At 35.6% G+C, this 24,911-nt stretch overlaps 1 protein-coding gene across 12 annotated transcripts; it reads right to left on the reverse strand.

The window, feature by feature from the left end:
- Positions 1-845: 845 nt before the first annotated feature.
- LOC114755963 (pentatricopeptide repeat-containing protein At5g18475) lies at positions 846-5,944 on the reverse strand. 12 transcript variants are annotated; one of them, XM_028944862.1, is made up of 8 exons: positions 5,716-5,944; positions 4,466-4,596; positions 4,149-4,249; positions 3,871-4,022; positions 3,304-3,450; positions 3,020-3,131; positions 2,769-2,942; positions 846-2,576 (listed from the first exon to the last, which is right to left on the reverse strand). In XM_028944862.1, the coding sequence occupies exons 7-8, from the start codon at positions 2,821-2,823 to the stop codon at positions 1,003-1,005; spliced, it is 1,629 nt and encodes a 542-aa protein (XP_028800695.1). In that variant the 5' UTR covers positions 2,824-2,942; positions 3,020-3,131; positions 3,304-3,450; positions 3,871-4,022; positions 4,149-4,249; positions 4,466-4,596; positions 5,716-5,944; the 3' UTR covers positions 846-1,002. The 12 variants fall into 12 exon arrangements, with proteins under 12 accessions (XP_028800695.1, XP_028800694.1, XP_028800690.1 ...); XM_028944861.1 differs by having other exon boundaries at positions 3,268-3,450; XM_028944857.1 differs by adding an exon at positions 4,887-4,958 and having other exon boundaries at positions 3,020-3,450.
- Between the last annotated feature and the right edge of the window lie 18,967 nt (positions 5,945-24,911).

A 24,911-nucleotide genomic window follows, 5' to 3' on the forward strand; every position in this document is an offset into this window, starting at 1 on the left:
GAGCCAGTATAAAATCCTGCGTGTTTTCTTCTCTGACTCTCCTTCAGTGAAATCTCTATAAGAATTTTTAAGAGCACAATTTTTTTATCATCCAATTCACCCCCCCTCTTGGGTGAAACTGCTACACTAACATGATATTGTTCATCTGCTTCTTCAATTGTTCTCAACTAGCTCCTAGTAGTAGAGTAGAAACATGTAACACCAACGTGACAAACTTATAAAGAGAAAATAATTCACCACCTGCAATTTTACCAGCTTCCACTCCCAAGATAATTATCAGGTTTCAAGTATTAAACGATAATAAAGAAATGAATGGCAATAGAGCAGGTAGCTCATTGTGCATTTTGAGTTTCCAAACACAACGGATGAGGGAATCTTCTCTCGTTCTAGCCATAACATATGACTGAACCTTTTAAGTATAAAGAACAAATTTTATTTCTTCTTATCTCAACTCTAAAAATTTCTGGCCAAAATAATATCATGTCACCAGGTTCTTTCTTTATATTTATTTTCATTTGCTTTTGTTAAAAGAGTAAAGTTACCAAATTGACGATATGCAATTAAGTTGATCAGTGAGGCAGTAATAGCCCAAGCTGATAATGGAATTCCTTCCTGCCCAGCAACTGTAATGAAACGTTCGTCATTAGCACTAAGCAGAGTTGATCATGTTCAATTTACGAGGTTTAGAATGTCATGAAAGAAAAAACTAATGCATATATCTTTTTTTGTTAAATAAGTAATTATTATCTGGAAAAGAAAAGTCACGCGAGATATGAAACCAGAGTTCGCTAATTTCAAACATCATATTGATGGGTCTCACTCCTAATGCAGCAAGTGTCTTGCTATGATCAGTGGAGGTGCCACATGCCATAAGGAAGTTAACATTTAGAACAGTGAGCTTCAAAAGGAAACTTTACATCTTGAAGAGCACCTTTCACGTTAAAAGGTCTAAATACAGAATGAAATGATACCAACAGTACATTTTGTCATGGCTTTATAAATTTAGGAATCTGTCAATATTAATTCATCAAGCATCTCAAATACATACAACAACTTTCTGTCTCTGCAGATTAGTCCAATCAGAAATTCCCACGAATCAGGCCTTGGTTGGAACCCCTTCTCCATCAATCCAAGCAGCGCCATAACAGCAGAATCAGTCATTCCAGCCTTGCAGAGATGCACTAGCAGTTCATTTGAAGTAGCATAGTGAGGTAGAAAACCCCTATCTAGCATTAGCCCTAATAATCTTATCGCCTCTTTCAGCTCACATTTTTGGGTTAAGAAGTTCAGCACAATCCTGTAGCTGGCTTTGTTCAGATAGACACCCTCATGAGGAAGTTCTTTTAGCATCTCAAGCGCCTCCCCAAACCTTCCTACTCTGCAAAGCCCTCCGAGTATCACATTAAAGGTTACAATGTCAGCTTTGCATTCATGCTCCTTCATTTCTTTAAGCAACTCTACAGCCTCATCAATCTGCCCACTCCTACATAAGAAATTGATCAAAATAGTATAGCTCACACTGTCAGGTTTCAAACCAAAGCTCTTCATCTCATCAAATACTTCCTTTGCCTCCTGCAATTTCCCCTCCTTACACAAGCCATTCAACAAGGTTGAGTAATTAATTATATTTGGACAGCATCCACTTTTTTTCATAAATTCAATTATGTTTCTTGCACGATCAGCTTTACCTCCAGAGCAAAATCCTTTAATTAGAACATTATAAGTTAGGGGATCAGGTAGGATTTGATCCCTTGATACCATTTCCTCGAAGAGTTCAAAAGCTTCTTTAAGTCTTCCATTTTGACAGAGGCCATCCATCAAGGTTGAGTACGTAATTAAATTAGGATAAGATATTTTAGAATTTCTCATTTCCTTGACAATTTCAAAGGCAGAGTCAAGATCTCCACTCTTGCAGTGGTACTTCACTAAGATATTAAATATGCAGATGTTTGGCTTATGAATCAGAGTCCTCTTGGCATGTAAGAGCAACTGTCGAGCCAAATCAATCTGGTTTGACTCCACCAGGAGATTTAGGCAAGTGCTGATGGCTTTAGGAGAGGGCCTTTCACGAACAATTGGTTGGATGGAGAAAAACATTTGGAGCACTTTTTCATGCAGAGAAAATTTTGAAAAATGCTTCATGAGGTTAATGAATATACCTTCATGAAATTTGCAAGTTTCATAAGTCATTTGATGTAGAACTTGATCAATAGCTTGAAATTTTTTGCATTGTGCAAGTTTTTGGAGAATTGTTGCATATGTAGCATTGTTATGGTTGAAGCCCTTTTGCTCTGCTACCATATTAAACATCTTGAAAGCATGTTGGGGATCTTTTTCTCGTTTCATAAAGTCGATGGCAGACTCGTGAGAGATATATTTGTGTTTCCTCCCAGTTTCTGTGCGACTGACGCCAAATTCAGGGGGAGGATCCAGTTTACGTGCAGCAGCTTTTGTAAATTGAAGGGGAGATATCCATGGCAGAGAAGATCTTGAAGATAGGAAGGAGGGCACATGCTTGTGGCTGCTAAAAGACATTCGGGAAAATTTCATTATATTTGACAATTTTGCAAAGATCCCTGTCAGTTCCAAGACATACATCAGTAATCAATAAACAAAACCCTCCCCCCAAAAAAAAAAACAAAAAAAAGCACGCACACAGGGTAAGCAATATCACTTAAAACGTAAGAACATCTTATGCTCCGAATGTCATAACAGAGATTACCCACAAGATGGATACTCAGAACTCCTCTTAAAAATGAAACTCTCACCTGTATGATCAATGAAGGACAACGGCAAAGACTTGTGTTGCTTTGTTGGATGCATTCAAACGTCTTCACAGATGCTTCAACAAAAATACAAAAGCATTTGCACTGCGATCCAAACCAACATGTAAGTGCTTGTTTAGACCTTCATTTTCAAGTCCTGAAACGCAGTTTACTCATCTGAAAACAAAACAAGACCTGGTAAAATTCAAACAGCATTCTTCATCAAAACCCACTTTAATGAAGAAGCAATCTACCTGGTGCTTTTGTGCTGAAGATATCCATTGAAAACATTAATTGTAAAATAAAGAATTTCAACTACAATCGTTGCCCTCAATCCTTTTCCATGTCTGCTTCTCCTCTTTGTTCCTGTTTGAGTTAACAATTCCAGTTCCAAAAGAGTGAATTCGGAAAGCGCCAATTACATTCACGAAAACCATAACATGCAAAAACAAGAAAGAAAAATAACCACGACACTGAGAAAGAAGAATTGAGGGATATTAACCATCAATTTTCACGGCTTCAAAAACAGATATCATACTTAAATGGCAAGTAATTTTGCTGCGAGTATATTATACTGGCTGCTGGAAGTCAGTCACTTGATTCCCTCCAGGCACACATAATTCTTGGTTCACCCAAAAACTAAGAGCAGAGAAGATGAAACCAACTTCTCCGCACACATTAAAAACTGTACATCATTTGAGTTCAAGATGTCAAAATTTAAGCAAAAAATAATAGAAAATGCACCCACTACTACATAAATGTGGAACTGTAGCACTTCATTTTTAAAAATCTGTAGTGTTTCCTAAGTGCTACAGAAGGACTTTTTTTAAAAAAAAAAAAAACACACACACACACACACCAGCTGTAGTGCTTCCTGAGGGAAACGCTACATCTGATTTTTTTTTTTCCAAAAAAATAATAAAAGCTGTACCACTTCCCCTTCTTTAAGGGAGAGCTACAGGAATTTTTTTAATAATAATTATAATTATAATCTACTTAAAGCCATCTCACCAGACTTGAAGCTCGAAGAAAAAAATGCACTAACGACCAAAATTTAAAATGGCGGCTGTGACCAAGCAAATAAAAGTTTTATCTAAATACATACATGCATTATGCGACCTCTAGCCTATGAACGTAACAAGCTCTATTATAATTTTCCTTCTCCCCCATGAGTTCTTTAATGCAAGCGAGCTCTATTTTAATTTTCCTTCTCTCCAATGAGTTCTTTGACATCTTTCTTCTTTCAGCTTCATCATACTGCATGCAATATAATGTTAATTAGATCATAAGCCAGGTCTCAAGCAAATGTAAGAAGCCAAATCAATGGGAATAAAAAACAGTGAATTTATGAAAACTGAACCAAAATAAGTTGATGTCCCTCACCACTCCCTCTTGTTTAGCTGCCCCAACGATTGCAAGCATAGTTCTTTCACCATCGTCTAACCATGCAACAAGGCATGGCCTATTTTAATAGATACAAAAAGCTTAGTTAACAAAACAAATCACAAAAATGTCAAGGGCACTAAGAAAAAGAAGTCATTATTCATAAAGAAATACAAACTTAACTCCGTAGTCTATTACATTTTAAGAAACCTAATACTCTATCAATTAAAAAACAAAAGTGGGAAAGAAAAGGAGAAGCATGATGTACTATTTTGTTAAAAAGGGTGAGGGTGCACATCGTATGCATGGCAATGTACCTTCAACCAATTGTGAGTCATCAAACATTCCATTTGACCCATTCTTTACATCAAACATTCCATTTGACCCATTCTTTACATCAAACATTCCATTTGACCCATTCTTTACCACTGTCTTAATATAGACATCACTGCAGAAGACAGCAAACAGCAAAATCCCCATGAAAAATAATTTAATAGAAAAAATACATAGACAATGAAGATTGGTAGAAATAGAATATGCTAGCCTCATAACATTCTTCAACAAATTGTCAAGCAAAGAAGCTTATAAAATACTAATATTACATTACTGTTTCCATTTAATTAAGAATCATACCGTAGCTTTTCCAAAGTTAGAGAAGCCCGGCCCACTGTGTTCTCTAACTAATTAATTAATTTAAAAGCATTAAAAAAAACTATTTCCAAAGTTAGAGAAGCCCACTGTGTTCTGCATCGCCAAAGAGATAGAAATTTGTCCTTCTATATGATCAGTATGATTGCAACCTTCGAACCACTGATTCAAACAAATTTGGTAGTATCACGGAACCAATTTATTAATGATCTGAAAAACTGATTGTCTAAGAACTTTTGAAGTACAATAAACAGAATACAATCACCTAATGGCTTAATTATTGCCCAGATCATAAATCAAGTGTTGATGAAGACCATTTAATCACAGCTTTCACAAATTAATAAAAATATTAAGAACTGTTAGCAGTAGTTGTGCAGTTTAGCATTAGCTCGATTGAATCATTAGGTGACTCCTACATCTATATGTAAGAGTTGAATTACTCTGTGAAAAATCTGAGTTTCTAAATATCCAATTGTAGTAACCATTACTCAATCTAATTGTCTCATTCTTTCTTAATCCCACGGATTATTATACCAAAGAAAGAAGTGGAAAAAGGAGAACATACTTGGCGTTCAAATTCTCTGCATTTGCAGGCAATTCCGCCATTGATGGTTAACCCCAGAAGTAAGAAATTTTTTGGAAATAAACAGAGCCTAACTGAAAAGGCAAAGCTGCATAGAAGAAACCCCCAACACAGCTGCAATCTATGCTAGTGCTATTGCTACCCAAAACTAATAAATGGCAATAAAGAAACAGACTCATCAAATCCACAGCATAAACAAGAAAATGACAAAATCCCTACCAAAATCTGTATACGAAAAACCCAAAACTGAAAGAAAGAGCATGTGCAATCTTTACAGAAAAAATGATGAGCAATAAGAAAATTGTTAGGGTTTTGAGTTTGAGAAACTGAACTAACCTCGAAAACCCTAGGATATGACCTTTGTCAAGTGGAACGCGCCGGTGTGGAGACCTCAAAATCGTTGCTCACGGCATGTGGAGACCTCGAAATCTCCCTGTGGTTGCTGATAGTAGGTAGATGGCGGGGAAGAGTGGGGAGTTTGAGATGGGGTGGGGACAAAGGGAAAAGTGGGGACGAAGGAAGGCGGTGGAGCCGAAGAGAGGAGTGAGGACGGTAGGCGGTGATTGGATGTGTTTTCTTCCTGTTTTGATGACTTAGTTAGGGTGTGTTTGGGTGAAACCAAACCGTAATTTAAAAAAGTGATTCTGAAAAATAGATTTTGAGAAGTGAGAGTGTTTGGATAATTATTACTAGAAACACTTTTTACATGTGAAAATTACCAAAAAGGGTATAAGTTAATATGATAATTATATAAAGGATAGATTTTATGATATATTTTAATTTGAAGAAATAAAATTGTGAATGAAAAACTTTTTACTAACATAATTAATAATATATAAGATAATATAATTAATACATAATTAATATGTGTATATATATTTATAAAACATAATAGTAAATATGTTTATAGACAAATGAATTTTTTTTTTGGCTAACAGAAAAATATTAATTTTCTTTAAAAATTTTAAACGTGAAATCCCATAACATTTTTTCACAACTACTTTTTATAATAACATACTACATGTATAATAACCTCTGTTGTTTAATACAATTAATTAATTAATTGTCACCACACATATATATTAATAAAATATAAAAGTGAAAATATTTTTAGAGAAGATGAATTATTTTGTTGCAAACAGAAAATCACGTGTTTTTCATGAAGATTATAAACATAAAATGGAATGATATTGTTTGATAAAATAGAATAAACACGTCTTAAAACAATTTATTAATTATTAAAGTAAGTAGTAATTAGTTTGAGAATATAAGGTCTAATATTAATAAAAGAAATATAAATAAAGAAGTGTAATAGGTTTATATAAGGTCTTAAAACAATTTATTAATCATTAAGATGATGCATCGATACAAAGCATTTGTAATAGGTTTTGTTTTTAACTACATATTACAATCTATGATAAAAGGAAATAAATAAGACATGACTACTATCATTGTATTGAATTAACAAGTTCGTCTCTTATGCTGTCACGAACCTGAGCCATGTAAGATGAAGATTGAATTGATGAATGTATACGTGAAAATCCAACCCCATCATCATCTTCTTCTGCATAAGTACCTTCTTCTTCCAACTGAACGAATCCAGGATCAGTAATAGATGTCGTTCTAATAAAATTATGTATAGCCATCGTTGCACAAACGATTTTAACTTGTGTTTCATAATCATAGGATGGCATGTTTTGTAAGATTGTGAACTTTTTTTTCCAAACTCCGAAAGTTCTTTCAATTGTACTCCTTAAACTTGAATGGAAATAATTAAAGACCTCATTGTCATTTTCAAAACCAGATGTCCTTCAAAAATCAGGCAGATGGTAACGCTCCCGTCTGTATGGGCTGAGATATCCATTCAATGTTGTGTATCCAGCATCCACCAAATAATATTTTCCTATATAAAAAATGAAATTATTGTAAATTATGTTTCTATTGTTAAGCTAAATATAAATAAAATGTAGGAAATAAAAAAATACCTTCAGGTGGATGGGGAAAGTTCATTGAAGGAGTTGTGAGGGCATAATCAAATATCCGAGCATCATGTGCGCTACCTTCCCATCCAGCCAAGACAAAAGTAAAACACATGTCCCAATCACAAACCGCCATGACATTTTGTGACACTGTTCCTTTCCTAGAGATAAATTTAGTTTGATTGTTGCACTAACAACGCAGGAAACATGTGTGCCATCAATTGCTCCAATAGCATGTTTAAAAAAAGGCCAATACTTACCAAACCGAATTTTTGTATGAACATGCCAGAATGTTGGATCTTTTGGTTTGATATTAGACATAGCAAGTCTACAACATGCCATTAGGACATTATGAAAATGTCTGCTAATTATCTCCCCTGAATGTTGAAATCTTTCTTGTTGCATTCTGCTACTAAGTGCATGGTCAACGGTATGTAAAAACATTGCAACTGATTCATGTAAACCTATATTTTTAGTTTCTTTTAGACCATGTTGTTGCAATTGTTCCACCAGACTTAAGAACACATCCTGTTCCATCCTAAACATGTTATAGCAACAACTGGGGTTGCCATCTAAAACATCCCTTACCCATAAGCAGCCTGTATAAGCACTTGTATGCCGAGGCTCTTTACACAAGTTCAAAGTAGCATATGCACCGACCAATGCTGCAACTTTGTTAACCCTTTTTTTTTCGTCCCTTAGCATGCTCTTCCACACATTTAATTTCAGCATCCATATTCGTTTTATCCTGTGCACATACACATAAAGTTTAGAATTCTTACGTAGAAATTACGAAACATTTATAAAAGTTACAGAGTTGTTTGATTCATATAACAACCCACTAGTCACATAAAACGATACACATATGGAACTATCTAATATAATAAACAAGTCATAAATCCCTAGTGTAAAACTCCAAAATAGGTAGAAGTTGTCCCTTCTGATCCTTCAGAGCTGCATACATTTCCCGTGCCTCCGGCCATTCCATAAGGAGTTGTGTGCACCGTCTAAAGAAATCAGGATCACTGACAACTTCAGGAACTATTTTAAGGTGAGACAGGACTCCCCTAATTGAAATCTCATAAGCACGCGCTTCTTCTTCCAACCTTCTAGCTTCTTCTTCCAACCTCCTAGCTTCTGCTCGTGAAATGACCTCATTTCCATGCTCGGCCTCAGAAATATTTGTTTCAACAATCTTGCTAAGTGCATCCGCTATTTTCATAGAGGGAGATGTGCGTTTCTTCTTGACTTCACTCTTCCTTCTGACCCCCAGTGAGCTACTAGGTTGACTCCTACCTCTGCTTGTACCCCCATCACTGTTATCCTGCCTCAATTCAGTGTTGCCTCCACTACCTCCACTATTATCATTGAAGTTCACTGTGTTAAATTCCCCACTTATACCAGTTGGTGCGCCTAAAATTTCATCACTATCTCCGGACCCTTCTTCCAAATCTTCATTCGGTGTTCCTTCACTTGGAAGTGTCATGGAAGAAGGTGCCCATGCTTGTGATCCAGTTGCAGCCACACTCCCGAACAGTTAAGTTAATTGATCCCTAAATTGAAGTCCTTTTTCTCTAAATTTTTCGTAGTTTGGAACTTCCTGCACATTAGACACCAATAATATCATAAAATATTCAAAAAACAGTAAATATGCACAAAACATTAACAGGCAGAGAAAATGTAAGATCAAAAGGTTCAATAATTACCTTTATTTTCCTCTCCCACTAATCATCAGTTGCACTGACAGTATTCCTTTCAGTATCCCATCCCAATCCTGTCTCGCGAAGCAGCCTATCCCATGTCTGCCACTCCTTTCATAGGGAATCATATTTATTCTTAAATTGAGATTTTTTATACACTCTCCCAGTTTTGGCAGTAAACTTATCACCATGAATATCCCAAGCTTTCTTTGTTAAGCTAGTACCTTTTCTTTCCCCTTGTTGCACAAGTTCAATGCACAGGTCAAGAAACACTTCAGTGGTTCTTAGATCCCAGGAAGCTTTCACTGTATCCTTACCCATTATGCTATAGCACAATTACAGCTCTTCAGTCATCACAAGTTAATCAACCCAAAATTATATGAAATAACAAAAATCATATTGTCTACTGCAATAGGTGAAAAAGTTGACTACATTTTAAATCTCAATTCCTTCCTACCAAACCAACTGCGACAAAAATTAACAAACACAAGAAAATTCTAATTTTAAATGGCCAGAAAAAAAATACACCCCTCCTATTCGAAACTTCATTATCTGTTTTTGTTTGAAAATACTAACTTGTAAAACGTCAAAACTAACTAAATAATTATATATATATTTTCCTTTTCTTAACTATTGTATAAAGAGGATTGGAAGACAAAATAATAAGAAAAATCATATTTGAACCATCATGCACCATAAATCATATTGTAATCAACTTTTGCAACAACTGTGTATTACAAATAATTTTCAAAAAAATTCGTTCATGTGTGTAATTAATACAAATATTCATGATGAATGCAATTATTGGATTTGTCAACTGAAAATATAAAACACTAGCAATATAAACCTCTAACCAAAATACAAATCACTTCTTTCAATATATACATGGATTTGAGTTGTGATTCTATTTGTCCTCACTCTCAAAAGTTTGCCATAAATTTATCAAAGTCCTTAATACAACAATACAGGACAACACATTCAAAATCACATTCCAAAAAAAATACAATGTCCCAATATATTATTCAACTTCACAGGCTTCTTCTAGGGGGAATTCGGACAGGAAAAAGGGATCCCACGCCATGCAACCAGAGCAAAAAGAATTTGCATTTTATATACCCAGTGGAATTCAATTCACAGGCTTTCTTGTCTCCAAAACAATATCACCAAATATATTCCCTGCCTCCAGAACCACATTACGTTTCATAAAAAAATCATACTACTATGAAAGCAAGCAATAATATCTCATTCCTTCTATCAACATGCCGGTCATGAAACAAATTCAAAAACGAAAGTGGGAGGAAGTTTCCAAAATCTTTCGGTTTACCACAGGGAAAATACTGAAGCCAACATAAAATTTTTTTTGTCACCGGAGATAGCTTACCTAACCAACCAAGCTCTACACGGTAACCTGACCAATTGCTCTGCATGGTGACCTGACTGGGCGAACTACCGAGGTAAGAGATCGGACAACCCAACGCGCCAAATTCAAAGCCTCCACGATCTCACCGGTGTACAAATATCAGAGCAGTGACGGCGAAAGAAGGGGGAAGAGGTAAGCTGATGAAGCTAAGAGATGAGCTGAGTGAAGATCGACAGTGAAATGTAGAGTAGCGACGCCAAAGTCAAGAGCGAAGAGGAGAGCAGGCAAGTTGGGTGAAGAGAGGCGAGCAGCAATGGCAAAGTGAAGAGCGACGGTGAAATTCGGAGCAGCTACACGAGAAGAGCGAACCGGTGAGCAGAGAAAGAGGCGAGCTTCCTCTGATGAAGGCGCAAGCAGAGCGAGAAGAACCCCAGTCCAAAGTGTCGGCCAGCGCTGCAGGGTATTTTTGGGTCAGCCATTGCCTTCAATTATTAGAGCCAGAAGCGAAAATTTCTTGCTTCTGGTGAAACCATGGTTTCATTGGTGGAAACCATGGTTTCAACCTGGACCACGTTTCGGATGAGATGCCTGCCTGTTTGGATGACTTCATGTGCAAACCATGGTTTCAGCTTCCAAACCATGGTTTGCTTAGTCATCCAAACAGAGCCTTACGCTATGTTTGATACGGGTTTTTTTAGAGGGGAAGTGCTTCCCTCCTTTTGTTTGGCTGATATATTTTTTGAGGAAAGGAGGGGAGTTGCTTTCTTCCTGTCGTTTGATTGAAATATTTTTTATAGAAGGGAGGGCTTTTTCTTTCCTCCTATTTTCTTCTAGCCTCTCCTCTAAAAGTGGAGTTTTTTGGAGGGGAGATGAGAAATAAAATTTTATATTCCAAATTAACCTAACCAAAATATTTTAATTCCTCTTCTTGTCTTTTGGAGTTTTCAACCCTCTTATTTTTTCTACATCCTAATCTGCTACGCTCACATCCAAGAAGCTGCCGCCACGTAATTGAGTCCATCAATGTCGTCTTCTTCTAAGCTTCAGGTGCGTGTTCCTTTCTATTTCTATCTGGCTTTCTGCATGATTTTCTAAGTAAACAACTGAAAGGCTACACCCATAAATATTTTATTACTCTCTCTGGGTTTTTGCATCTAATAATCTATAATAAACGTGATTCTTGGAACCAGAGAAAAGATTTTAGAGCTGGGAGCGATTGAGCGATGAATAAGAGATTTGAAGAGGTTACCTGTGTTTCTCATATCCATCGCCTTTCGTCCTCCTTGCAATTGTTTCTCTATAGGCTAGCTTTTGAATAGAAATTGAACTCTGTGGGTCCACTTTACCTTCCGTAGATTCATGGGTTATTTTCAATTATTAATTTTTTGTTTTTATCAATTTCTATTGAATTTTGTCTAGCCACCTCCCTCATCATGTAGTTAAATTATAAATTACTAGATAGTTCTCACTCCCACTTCTATTACTTTTATTGCACATATATGCTATTATTGATATTAAATTAGACGTACCATAATATAAGAATTAGCCAAAAAAATTTATTTGTGTTTATCCAACTAATTAATATTATAGTATCTATGATTTGATTAGAAGTATTTTTATTTATTTTTTCTAGATGGAATTGGTAAGACATCGATATATGTTGATTCGCCAAATGCTGATTCAATATTTTATGTTGGTTTGTCGATACTTGGAATTATGTCGAAGAGCTATAGTTCAAGTCATTTGTGCTATTGTACGGTATTATATGGCTCATATGTGGAATAAGAAAAAAATGTTATAATATGAGTTCCAGAAGAGAAAGAGTACGTGAAGAAGTAATGACTCGAATAACTAATGGTAAAAATGGTTGAGAGATGATTAGGATGGGTCCTAAAACTTTTTTAAAATTATGTGTATGTTAGAGAGAGAGGGTGGCTTATGAGCCACACGATATGCAAGTGTGGAAGAACAAGTTGCTAAGACTCTTCATATATTGGCACACAAAGCAAGAAATCGTGTAGTTAACTTTATTTTTCGAAGGTCTGGTGAGACAATTAGTCATCATCTCTATAAAGTATTAGACGCCATTATTGAACTAGAAGAAAATTTTTTGGTACAACCTACTGGTTCTTTAGTCCCTCTTGAGATTCATAATAAGGGTAAATTCTTCCCTTTTTTTAAAGATTGTGTTGGTGCAATAGATGGGACACACATACGTGTTAAAGTATCTCCAGCAGATGCCCCTCGATATCGTGGTAGGAAAGAGTACCCAACACAAAATGTTTTAGCAGCATGCTCATTTGATCTAAGGTTCACTTATGTGCTCCCAGGGTGGGAAGGCACAGTATCTGACTCAAGAATTTTAAAGAATGCATTAACTTGAGAAGATAGGCTTAAAATTCTGTAAGGTAACTACTTGAATAATTTTTAAAATTTATCCAATTAATCAAATTATTATCAGCCATTCATATTAATATTTTCATTCATTGTAGGAAAATATTACCTTGTCGATGCTGGTTTCATGTTAACAAGTGAACTTATCACACCTTATAGAGGGGTTCGATATCATTTAAAAAAATATTCAAGAAATCCACCTCAAAATCACAAGGACTTATTCAATCTAAGGCATGCATCATTACGAAATGCAATCGAAAGAGCATTTGGAGTATTGAAAAAAATGATTTCAAATTTTATCTAGTTCATCATAGCTTACTTATGGGGTCAAAGCTCAAACAAATATTTGCATGTTATATTCTTCATAATTACTTGATGACCACAGAACCTGATGAAGATCTTATTAGGGAAGTTGATGAGGAACTTGCAAATTTAAATGAAAACGATGATAGTCGTACTCCAAATAATGAAGGTGTGGAGGCCACTCAAGGCGAGCTTATTAGAGAAAATATAGCTAATGAAATGTGGATTGCCTATCAAGCTCAAGCTCAAGCTCCTTGATTAATTGGCATATTTAATTGAGATTCATTTTTAGTACTTATATTTATTATTGTTAGAATGATTTATAGTTCTAATGTGATTGAGTTTTGTTTTCAATACTTATATTTGTTATTGTTAGAACCATTTATGGTATTAATTTGATTAAGTCTAGACTTATCTTTATTTTTTTTAATTCAAATTTTATTATGCTATAATGAACAGGCCTATAGAATGGTAACAAAATCAAACAATGGCAAGGAATTGCTCAATTGGACAAAGGCTATGGATAATGCCCTTATTGATGTCTTCATATATGGGTATGAACATGGTCGAAAAGTGTCACACCCCAAGTTTTGGGTCTAAGAATACACGGATTAGCCTAAGATAGGTAGGCTACTAAATCCCTATGAGTAGGAGTCCCAGAAATGTAAAAGGAATGTTGAAGGGTTTTAGGGACTAAACTGTAAATAGAGAAAGTTCTAGGGACTAAAATGTAAAGAAAGATAGAGGCTCCGATAAAGTCTTGAGGCCCAGAAATGAGAAAAGAGGTCAGTTTAGAGCAAGGTTATGATAGAGGCCATAATAGGGTGATTTATAAGGCTTACTTAACTAAGGGCAAAACTGTAATTTTGGAAAGTTTCGGGTTAGGAATGGGTAAAAATGGAAGTAATACCCAAAAAATTCTAGAAAATTCCAAAAAATGGAAAATGACATTTTAAGGCCTGTATATGGGGAGAAATGACGAAAATGCCCTTGAGTTGACTTAAAAGGAATTTATAAGTTTATGGCTCAGTTTGAAATGTAGAGGTAGATTTAATTGTTTGGGTCATAAGGAAACCTCAGAAAGTTATGATAAAATGGGGATGTATGATCTAAGAGGCTATAGAATTTATAAAATTAGTCTCAACCCTTGAAGGCCAGCAGAATGGCTTTAACATTTTTTAAGGCCAGAACTGTAGTTTATGGGTTTGTTATGGGAAATTTAAAAAGAAATACTTATGGTATGAGTTATGATATGAGAAAATTCATAGATTTTCTACAAAATTAGATGAATTTTATGGTATAAATAGATGACCTTTTGGAGTTCAGGATTGGATAAAATGCTCCAGTCAAATGTTAAATAATTAATGTTCCTTAATTAGGAGACAAAGTTAGAAAATATCTCAGATATTTTGAGGAAGACAAGTTCAACTTGAATTCTCTTCTTCTTTCCCATGTGCTTCATTTATGAGGGTGATGAGTCATCGTATGAGTCACCAGAAGATATTTTATGGGCAGTAGCAAAATTAGAATGCAATATGGGTAAGTGTTAGACAGTTCCCTATCTACTCGGTAGAGCAAAATTTCTACTATGTGACTCAATAAGGTTGACTAATTGGTCAATAGTGTTGACTATTTTTTCCCCTCTGCTCCTTTAAGGTGGCGCCATATATGTGCCTTTTATTGGCCAATATCAATTATTAAAAATACCTAGAGATCTCAGAAAATTATGAAAAATCAAAGGAAATTCATTTAGGAATTATGGAGATTTATAAAATTATTTCTAACCCTAAATGATGAGGAGGTTAGCTTTAATTAAATATAAAGCTAAATTAATATTGGTAGATTGTCTGTTTTTACGGAAACGGCAATTTAAAGAGTTATATGGGGAGAAAAATTATGAAATTAATCAAGGAAGTTCCCTTTACTGAGATATAATTAATGGTGATCTGATATAAGAATTCTGAGATACTAGAATTTTTCGACTATCAGATAAAATAAACCAATATTATATTACGATTCAGTAGATTGTCAGGATAACCGGGGTGGTAAAATTTCTGAAGAATGTCAAGGACACATGCCATGCCCAAATTGGCCAAGAAAAGGGAAAAGAAAGAAAAAGGAAAAGAAAAATACTAAATCAAGTTAGATTAAAATTTAATTAGGATAAGTAAAATGATTATGGTTAAGTCATCTTTCGTAGGATCATGACACGTGGCAAACATGGTTCATTGGATGGCTAGGATTTAACCATCTATATTTGAAAAGTCAAAAGTTTCTGGAAGGGTAATTAGCCAAGTTAATCAAGGAATTAAGAGGGTTAACCTTGATTAAGGCCTAATTAACCTTAATGGATAAGAACGATGACATAAGCCCTAATGACTCACCATCCAAGTGTCAACATATTAAGCCACATAGCCTAAGATTTGTACATGTGGAAAGAGGTCAAAATTGGAGGGCTAAGATTAAGTCTTATGTAAGAAGGGCATATGTGGAATTAGTGAAATATGGAGCCTATAAATACCCCCTCACATGTTCATTTCATGCAAGACCTTTCAAGTAGGAAACCTCTTGCAAATTTTCGTGTAGAGAGAGAAAGAGAAGAATTTTAGTGAGAGAAAGTCATTTGGAAGCAAGGTAAGCTTCTAAAACTCTTCCATTTCAAGTTATAATGATGGTATGTTAGTTTTAGGCTATTTTAATGATGATAGAAAGTCATTTTTCTAAGGGGAAGTGCTGCCCAGATTTTATGAAAATGATAAGGAATGGTTTAGATGAAGATTAAGCATGGTTAAAGGTTAAAGATTAAGTAGTTACATGTTAGTTTGGTTGAAAACCCTTTTCCCTACAAATATATATATATATATATGGTTCAGCCAAGCTAAGTCAATGGGAAGGGATTGGATTTTCATAAAACTAATATGATAAATGGATTCTACATGGAAAATTATGTAGGAAAAGCCCAAGAAAGTTCAAGAATCAAAGCTAGAAAAATAAACCCTAAAAGTCAAGAAAAAAGGGATTTAAGGGGTTATATTAAGTTATGGAGTTGAAGTAATGCTTAATGTTGTGTCATTGGTTGCCTAATAGGCTATACACAACAAATGAGCAAAGATCTAGTCAAGAGAAAAGAGTTCAAGAGGAAGGAAAGCCAACAAGGTAGCTTTTACGTTCCATTGCTTGTTAGAGTTACTATACATTGTATGTTTATTGCTATGTGTTATGATGTTATGCCATGATGCCTCCATGCATGTATACCTTGGTTTATGCAAGGTTGAGATGATATGTTATGTTATGATGTTATGTTTTACCATGGCAAGTACATAATACTCAAGTATGTATGTATGCATATAGCTTGAATTACATTGTGATGTGTAACCATAGTAATGTATGCAATGTGCTACTAAGATTCCCCAAGAATCTTACCCCCATACTTAACAAACCCTAGGGCCTTTAACCTCCAAGAGCAAAGGAAAAGAAGTAGCTATAGTGGAGAATTAAGTTTGCCTCAAGAAGAAGAAGAATGAAGAAAAACCTTATATTGGATGAATGTAATTAAGAGTATGCTTTAAGGTTTTAAGTTATGGATAAATGCTAGCTTATGTGTTAATATGTGAAAGCATGCTAATGTTATCCAAAGTGCATGATTATATGGTAGGAGAATTAGTATGCAAGTACTTGGTCAAGTAAGACAATTTATCCTTCCAAGGGGGATAAAAGTCAACATTATGGACCTAAACTTTGACCAAAGTCAAATTAAGCAATTGAGTGAGTATAGCCATGAGATTCGGTGAGCAAATAGATGGGATTTTTCTCTTTAAGATGAGAGTTGGTTCACCTGAATCTGATAACCACACAAGAAGTTATGTCCTTCCAAAGTTGGGCTAAAATAAGTGGAAAATGGAAAAATGACCATATGAACAGTAACTTTTTAAGAAAAACTGGCTCGAATTTTAAGGCAATCAGTTCAGAAACTATTTTCTCTCAAAATTTTATCCAAAGAGCTTGCCATAGAACTTAGAATCACTCGATTTTGATATTTCTACAATTAGTTATGAATTTTCGAAGTTGGCCACATTTTTGGGTTACAATGAATAGTAAACCGTAAAAGAAAATTTTCAAACTTGATTTTTCATAACTTGTAGTCTTCAAAAGTGATTCCAAATGCTTCCGCAAGGCAAGTTAATTGGTATAAACATAAGGTGTTACATTTTTGGTATCAGAGCAAAAGGTTCTGGCAATCAGAACGAATTTTTCAAATTCAAATTTTAATGCTCTGATTTTTGAGGAAAAAGTTTAAACTATTCATTTGCTGGCCATTTGGATTGCAAGAAGCTATGGAAGTGGTTATCATGGGACCATTAGTAGGAGGAAACCTAGAGACCGTTTCCTTGGTAAAATGATATAGCCTAGTGGTATGAACAGATAAAAAGGTAGGGAGAAGTAAGTTCCTCCCCGATCGTCCGCATAAGATGTTGTGGTAAACAAAGGAAGGTAGCAGCCAAGAATAGAGCTTCAGTTGCCTTCAGTGATCCTCAAAAAAAAAAATCATTGATGTACCCGATGATGATGAGAACGATAATGACGGAGCAGGTCTTAGCCAGAGTAGGATGGTCCTGAGTATGAGAGGATTGCACCCCCTTTCAGATTTAGTTCTGGAGGTTAGATAGGAGGCAGGTACAGTAGGCCTTAGAAGAACCCAGAGGCTCATAGATACCCAAGATTCTAGAATGACAACAAGAAGCTCTATTACAGTGTGACCAGGGAAGACAATACCTTATGGGATGCTGATGGGATAGCAGCCTTATCTGAGGTGATTCCTTGGAAATGTTTATGAAATGACGTACTAAGAGACATATGCCACCGCATAACCACATGTACCTGCAAGGAACTGCTCAAGTTTTGAAGATCTTTAGGAGCAGGATTTTCCCTTAAGCTGGTCGTGGTTGATAGTAGACCAGTAAATGTATATGGTGCTAGGCTGCTAGAATAAGTAATATAAACTTCTAAACTATAAAGATGTGTTAATTGCTTAGACCCAGTATGGTCTTTTGGTGCCCCATAAAACTTTAAGCAAATATATATGTAATGCATATGTTGCATGGTAAGTGATTATGCCGTTCCTCTTTTTCCCTCCCATAATCAATTAAGAAAAACAATATGGTGAGAACATGAAGAGGAGTCAGAGAAAAGCCTGAGAAATGTGGAGAATAGCTAATAAATCCAATTCAGGTTGAATGAGCAACATTAGGTGCAGCAAAAATAGACGACACAAGTATGTCAATAAGAGGAAAGAGATACTGTCGTTGCAGCAAGTAGTAGCAGCAACTGCTCAGTTGTATGAACCTGAGCAGAGAGCAACAGAAGTAGCTCCATAAGTCCAACCACAGAAATCGATTGTAAAGCAAGAAGAACTAGCTGAAAATCCAGAAGATATCCAACAGTGGATTACAAGATTCTGCAAGTATAATCCACTGAAGTAAAAGGTTGATGGAACCACAGATAGTTGAGGAATAGAATGTCCGACTGGGAAAAGATCTTTCGAGTAATAGGATGTTCCTTAGAGATTAAAGCTTTGATGGCTATCTATAAGCTAGAGATGGATGTGGATTAGTGATAGAGCAACACAGAGTTGGTTTTACAAGCTAACAACACTCCATTAACTTGGGAAGTGTTCAAGGAGAAGTATTACCAAAAGTACTTCCCTAGATCGACTCAAGACAAAATGAAAGTCAGATTCCTTGTATTACAACAAGGATAATTTGAGACATTTGATGGGAATCTAGCGAAGCACATTCGCTTGTCTCGATATTCTGCTTATCCGAAATGTTTAAACGATGAGCGATGGAACATAGAGAAGTTGGTAAGAGAGCAGAGAAACCCCAGCAAGGCCTAGCCAAGAAGGAACCTTTTTCAGTATCAAGAAGAGGAAGAGGTTTGGATTCGGTAGGAAGCTACAAGAGGTAAGTACACGAGGAGAAAGCTGTGATATCACATAAAAGGCAAAGGAGTACAAGAAATATGGCAAGAACTATGGCGACAAGCCATGACTGTGATGGGCAATTGGGTCTGAAGAGTAATATCTTGCTATACGGCATTGATGTTCTCATTCCCACAAGTCATAAAGTTGTGACTTTTAAAGCATACATAAAGTATGTGGCCGATATGCCTATTACTGCATTATCATCGATTAGATATATATATGCCTTTTCATGATGTTGATGGGATTGTTGGTTGAACTAGTTGTTTGCCAACAACATACTTCTAGAATATTGAAATAAAGCTTTAATATTACCTCACAAAGAAATAACCCCTAGAAAAGAGGTAAGACTAAACCACATGATGGAAACTGAAGCAAGTAAATAGCTAAGGCATTGATACTAAGGATACTTCATCTTCTTTTTCGATTCAAGTAGAAGTAGAACAAGGAATCGATGAAGAAGTTTTCAGAAGTGTTTCATACAGAGATCAGTGGACTTCTGCCAAAGCGAGAAGTGGAGTTCGCGATTGATCTTGTACCAGGGACGAGACCAATGTCCAAAGCTCCATACCGAATGGCTCCCAATAAGATGGTTGAGCTAAAAAAGTAGATCGAGGAGCTGTTGGAGAAAGGTTCATATGACTAAGCATATCTCCTTGGAGTGCTCCAGTACTCTTCGTCAAGAAGAAGGATGGTAGTCTGAGGTTGTGCATCGACTACCGGGAGCTAAACGAAGTGATGATAAAGAACAAGTACCTTTACCACAGATCAATGATCTATTAAACCAGCTAACCATAAGAACGGTATCCTCGAAAGATCAATTTATGATCAGAATACCATTAGCTAAAGATAAAAGGGAAAGATATTCCTAGAAGTTGAGGTAAAACTCAGTATGTCCAGACAGAAGAAGTTAAAGGATGGTTGCAATGGGAATGGATACAGAGAAAGATGTATAGTTCCGATGTTACCTAGGTACTTGATGATGTACGGGACTAGATAGTATTCTGTTATGTCCCCAAGACATCTAAGAACATGTAACCATAGCTCTTAGGCTAGTATGGAGTCCGAGTGACGAGATTCCTATAGACGGATGCCACTGCCTACATGATCGATTAAGTCCAATAAAGAGGCTCCCTTTTCACAGGGATACGGTATGAAAGGAATGTACCCTGATAGAGAATGAGTATAATGGACTGCTTGGCCAAGAAGTACCTTTCCAAGATAGGAGGTGGTCCTCCGTCATAGAGATGATGCTGTTTTAGCCAGAAGGGGCTAACGCCGCTTTTACAAGAGCGAGCCTTTCTCGGTAGAGATTACATGATGATGGCCCACAAGGAGATGATAGTAATGTTTCCTCTATCGGTGGTGCTGTTATAGTAGGTTGATTGTTGCTCTGAAATGGGCAATGTATGCTCCCATGGTGCTCTCATGATGAGAGAGAGACAGCCAAGACATGGTACAGAATGGACCTTACCCTGAGGAGAGTAAAACTGGTCAAGGGTAGTGAAAGAGTAAAACGAGGCAGTTGTCCCTCGAACTTAACAGGGTACCACAGTATAGTGAGAGGTTATAGAAGTATGATAATAAAAGTCCTAAATTGTTGCTATACAGGATTAATATATGACCGTAGGGTCTATAGAGTCTTGAAGTAAGGCAGTAAGGTAATGATGGGATGACATATGAATAAGCTCTAGAAATGAGCCAGTGCCAAGAGTTAAGAGGCACCGAGAAAGAATAGTGGCCTGAGGTAGCTGAAGTTAAGAGAAAGAAAGATTAAAGATTCAGTAGGTGACGGAAGGGATAGAGTAAGGCCTAAGACGACAATATTGGTGTCTGTGAACAGTCTAAGGGGAATTATCAGTACAGTTATTCTAGCTGAGCAGAGGTGACTGGTCGAAAAGTCTCTTAGTAGGGATGACAGCTCAGAACGATATGATACCCTGGGATCAAAAGGGATCCTAGGAAGAGGCTAGCGATAGATCGCAGTAGTTTCCAAGGTCACAGGACTCAGCCTAGTAAGAGGCTGTAGGTTACTGGGTAGCTCCATAGGTTGCAGTGGACCAAGCCTGATATATACCCCTATGAACAGTAACTTTTTCAAGAAAAACTGTGCTTGAATTTTAAGGCAATCAGTTCAGAAACTATTTTCTCTCAAAATTTTATCCAAAGAGCTTTCCATAGAACTTGGAATCACTCGATTTTGATTTTTCTACAATTAGTTATGAATTTTCGAAGTTTGCCACATTTTGGGGTTACAATGAATAGTAATTCGCAAAAGAAAATTTTCAAACTTGATTTTTCATAACTTGTAGTCTTCAAAAGTGATTCCAAATGCTTCCACAAGACAAGTTAATTGGTATAAACATAAGGTGTTACAAAAAGTTAATGGAACATTTACCACTATAGCTTATGAAAACATTGTCCAAGTATTGAGTGCACAATTTGGTAGGAAGATTGACAAGGACAAAATAAAAAATCGTTTGAAGACATTAAAAAGAAACTTTTTGGAAGTTTATGATATATTCAAAAAAGGTCTAAATGGTTTTTCTTGGGACCCATCAACTCAATTGTGGGATGCTGAGCCTCAAGTCTGGGAGGCTCTAATTCAGGTATGATTTTTACATTTTATATATGGTTATTTTCTTTTTTTTTTTTATGTGGAACTTAAATTGTGTTTCTTTTAATATGTATATGCATCATCTCAGTCTAAACAGACGGTTGCAATTTGGCGAAACACTCCATTTCCTAATTACAACAAAATGATAATCTTATATGGACTGATAGAGCTGGTGGAGATGAGTCTCTAACAGCAAAGAAGAAGCGAAAACGACGTCATTCATCTCTTATGGAAGTAGATTATGAAACTATCAATGAGCTAGATCAACTTATCTCACAAAAAGAGTACACGTTAGATGGTGTTGAGATTTTAAGTGATGGTGATATGAGTAAAGAAAATCCCTTACCTTCTAAACAACCACAAGAAGAAACTAGTGATTGTGGTAAAAGGAGAAGGAAAGAGCATGCTCAAGATAAGGAGACAGATCTTAACATAGTGAAGAGCGTTATATCTGACATGGCGACAGCAATTAGAGAAGACAATGAAGCATTAGCTCGAGGTCATGATTTAATTCATGATGTTTTGAACTGGGGAAATGATTTATTACATGAGTCAAATGTTATAAAAAGAGAGAGTTTTATTCACAAGATTCCTCCCATGTCAGGTGAAGAGGTTTGGCATTTGATAAGTGAATGTGGATTTGATACTGACAAAAAGCCGGATTTATAACTATCTTATGAGTGATGTTGGCAAATTGAGATTAGTTGTTCAATGCCCACCTCTAGCACGTAAAGCAGTAATCATGGATATGGTGTTTGGATCTTCTTCATATTCTCATTAGGAGTAGTCTTATATCATGTTATCGGTATTTAAATTCTTTTTTAATGTGGATGATATATTTGCTCGTGAATCTTTTTTTCATATGGATCTTTTTATTTTGAAAATGTGGATGCTTATTTTGATTGCAATATTTATTGGCAAGACAAGTTCAATCTATTTTTTTAATTTGTTTTTTAAGAAGGTTGGTTCAATTAAAAATATTATAATTCTTGTTATTTTTTAATTATTGTTCAAATAATAAGTAGTCATAAATAATTTGTATTATGGCAAGTCAAAATCAATAAATTATATTATACATATTTATATCTTGACAAAATAAAAAAGCAAAAATTTTATAAGGTTAAAATAATCAAATTTTGATCAGCTCCCCTTCCCTCCCCTTCCAGACCAAACAAGTTATCATTAAAATCCCTTTCTTTCCCTCCCCTCTGTTAAAATCCCTCCCCTCCCCTCTATAGCTACCCTTCTCTTCCCTCCTCTCTCCTCCCCTTCATTAGAATCCCTCCCCTCCCCTTCCCTCCGTTGAACCAAACACAGTGTTAGGCTTTGTTTGGTTCAACAAAAGGGAGGGGAGTAGAGGTTAATTAAAGGAAGGGGAGGAGAAGGGAAGGGAGGTCATGGTTTTGTTTGGTTGGAGGGAAGGGAAGGAGAAGAGAGATTTCTTGTTCGGTTCATAAGAGAAAGGGAGGGGAGGTAATTATAATTTGACAAATATGCCCTTATCTCTATATTTAGATTGATTTATTTTTTTTATTACAATATTTATGTCAAAATTATTATTTCTTAATTTATCAATTTCAAAAAAAAAAAACCAATTACCTCACTTACATGTGATAAAAAAAATAAAACTAAAAAAAATTAGAAAATATGATAAAAAATTTAATATTCTATCTCATTAATTTTATAAATATATGTATTAATATATATGATATGTATATATTATATAATTATAACATGCACATTATGATATGTATATATTAATATATATGTATGTTATTTGAGATTATAATACACATGTTATGATATGTATATATTATAATATTATAATTATCAAATATTATTGGTGGCTAAAATAAGAAAGAAGTGAAAAAAGAGTTTTAATAAGATGGACAAACTTGAAATATTGAAAAGTTAGTATGGGTAGTTTGGTCAATATCAGACATAATATTTCTCTCCTCTCCAAAAAAGCCCAAATTTGGAGGGAAGCATGGGGAGGGGAGGGGAGCACTAAAAGACAAATTTATTCCCTCCCCTCCCCTCCCCTCTATTTTTCCTAACCAAATGCACTTATCCCCTCCCCTCCCCTAAAAAATCCTCCAACCAAACAGAGCCTTAGGCTGTGTTTGGCTAGAAAGACTAGAGGAAAAGAAAGAGATTTTAATGAAAGAAAGGAGAAGAAAAGAAAGAGGAGGGTAGCTAAAGGAGAGGATGGAGAAGGGGAAGGGAGGCAAGGGATTCTAAGAATCCCTTGTTTGAATTGAATGGAAGGAAGGAAAGGAGGAAATTTTGATGATACACTATTTTGTTCTAGTAAGAAACTGATTATTTTAACCAATAAAAAAGGCATCTCCAAAGATGAACGGAGATTGGGGCTGAGCCGAATAGTACATTGCAATTACAATTTCATTGCCTCTATCTCATAGTATGGAGTAGAAGATAGGGTGTTAGTTGTTTTAGGGTTCCCAACAGGACGTAGCTAAACCTTCTAAGATAACTAAGTCTATAAATTTAAATGGTTTTTCTTACTTTTTTTATTTTATTAAGATATAGATATATATGCCGTAATTTATCAATTTTGTCATAGAAAACACCATCACGCATATTAGGGGTGCACATAGGTAGGGTGGGGCAGGGGAGGACCCCTGCCCGATGCCCGACCCGAAATATGAACGGGCTGCATTTTGCAGCCCGTTGCCCGGCCCTGCCCATAGAAGCCCTAACCATTTTAGGCTGGGCAGGGTGGGCTTCGTTGCCCAAATAGTGATGACCTGCCGATATCACATGTAAAAAAACTTTCGTCCATAACTGAAAATTACATTTTATAATTTTACATTTTCGCACATTGAAATTATCCAGAAATAATTTAAAACAAGTCTTAGCAAATATCTAAATAAATAATATTCATAATCCATTTAGAACAAAACAACTCTCAAGATTGTAATTAAAGCCTTGAAATTCAAACGGTTTGCGTCAATCTCCATTAAGTTGAGAAAAGAATAAAACATTTGAAAAAATTGAAGAGGGCTTGAAGCACATTGAGATATTCCATTGAGGGTTGGAGATGGCGAAGTAATAGAAGCTTGATTATCCATTAAAGTGGAAAAAATTAAATGTTACCTAAAGGATTGTAAAAAGATATTAAAACTGAAGCAATGGGTTAAAAGGAATAATATAGACCATATAAAAATATGGTGAAATAATT

The sequence above is a fragment of the Neltuma alba genome, unplaced genomic scaffold (genome assembly GCF_004799145.2).
Source record: "Neltuma alba isolate B1F8T4 unplaced genomic scaffold, ASM479914v2 tig00010359_pilon, whole genome shotgun sequence".
NCBI classification, from domain to species: Eukaryota; Viridiplantae; Streptophyta; class Magnoliopsida; order Fabales; family Fabaceae; genus Neltuma; species Neltuma alba.

Excerpts from the sequence above, each read along its gene's own strand:
- LOC114755963 (XM_028944864.1), bottom strand. The coding sequence starts at position 2,823 with ATGCATCCAACAAAGCAACACAAGTCTTTGCCGTTGTCCTTCATTGAT. Across the intron at positions 2,577-2,768 it reads GTCCTTCATTGATCATACAG|GGATCTTTGCAAAATTGTCA; the intron begins GTGAGAGTTTCA and ends TGGAACTGACAG.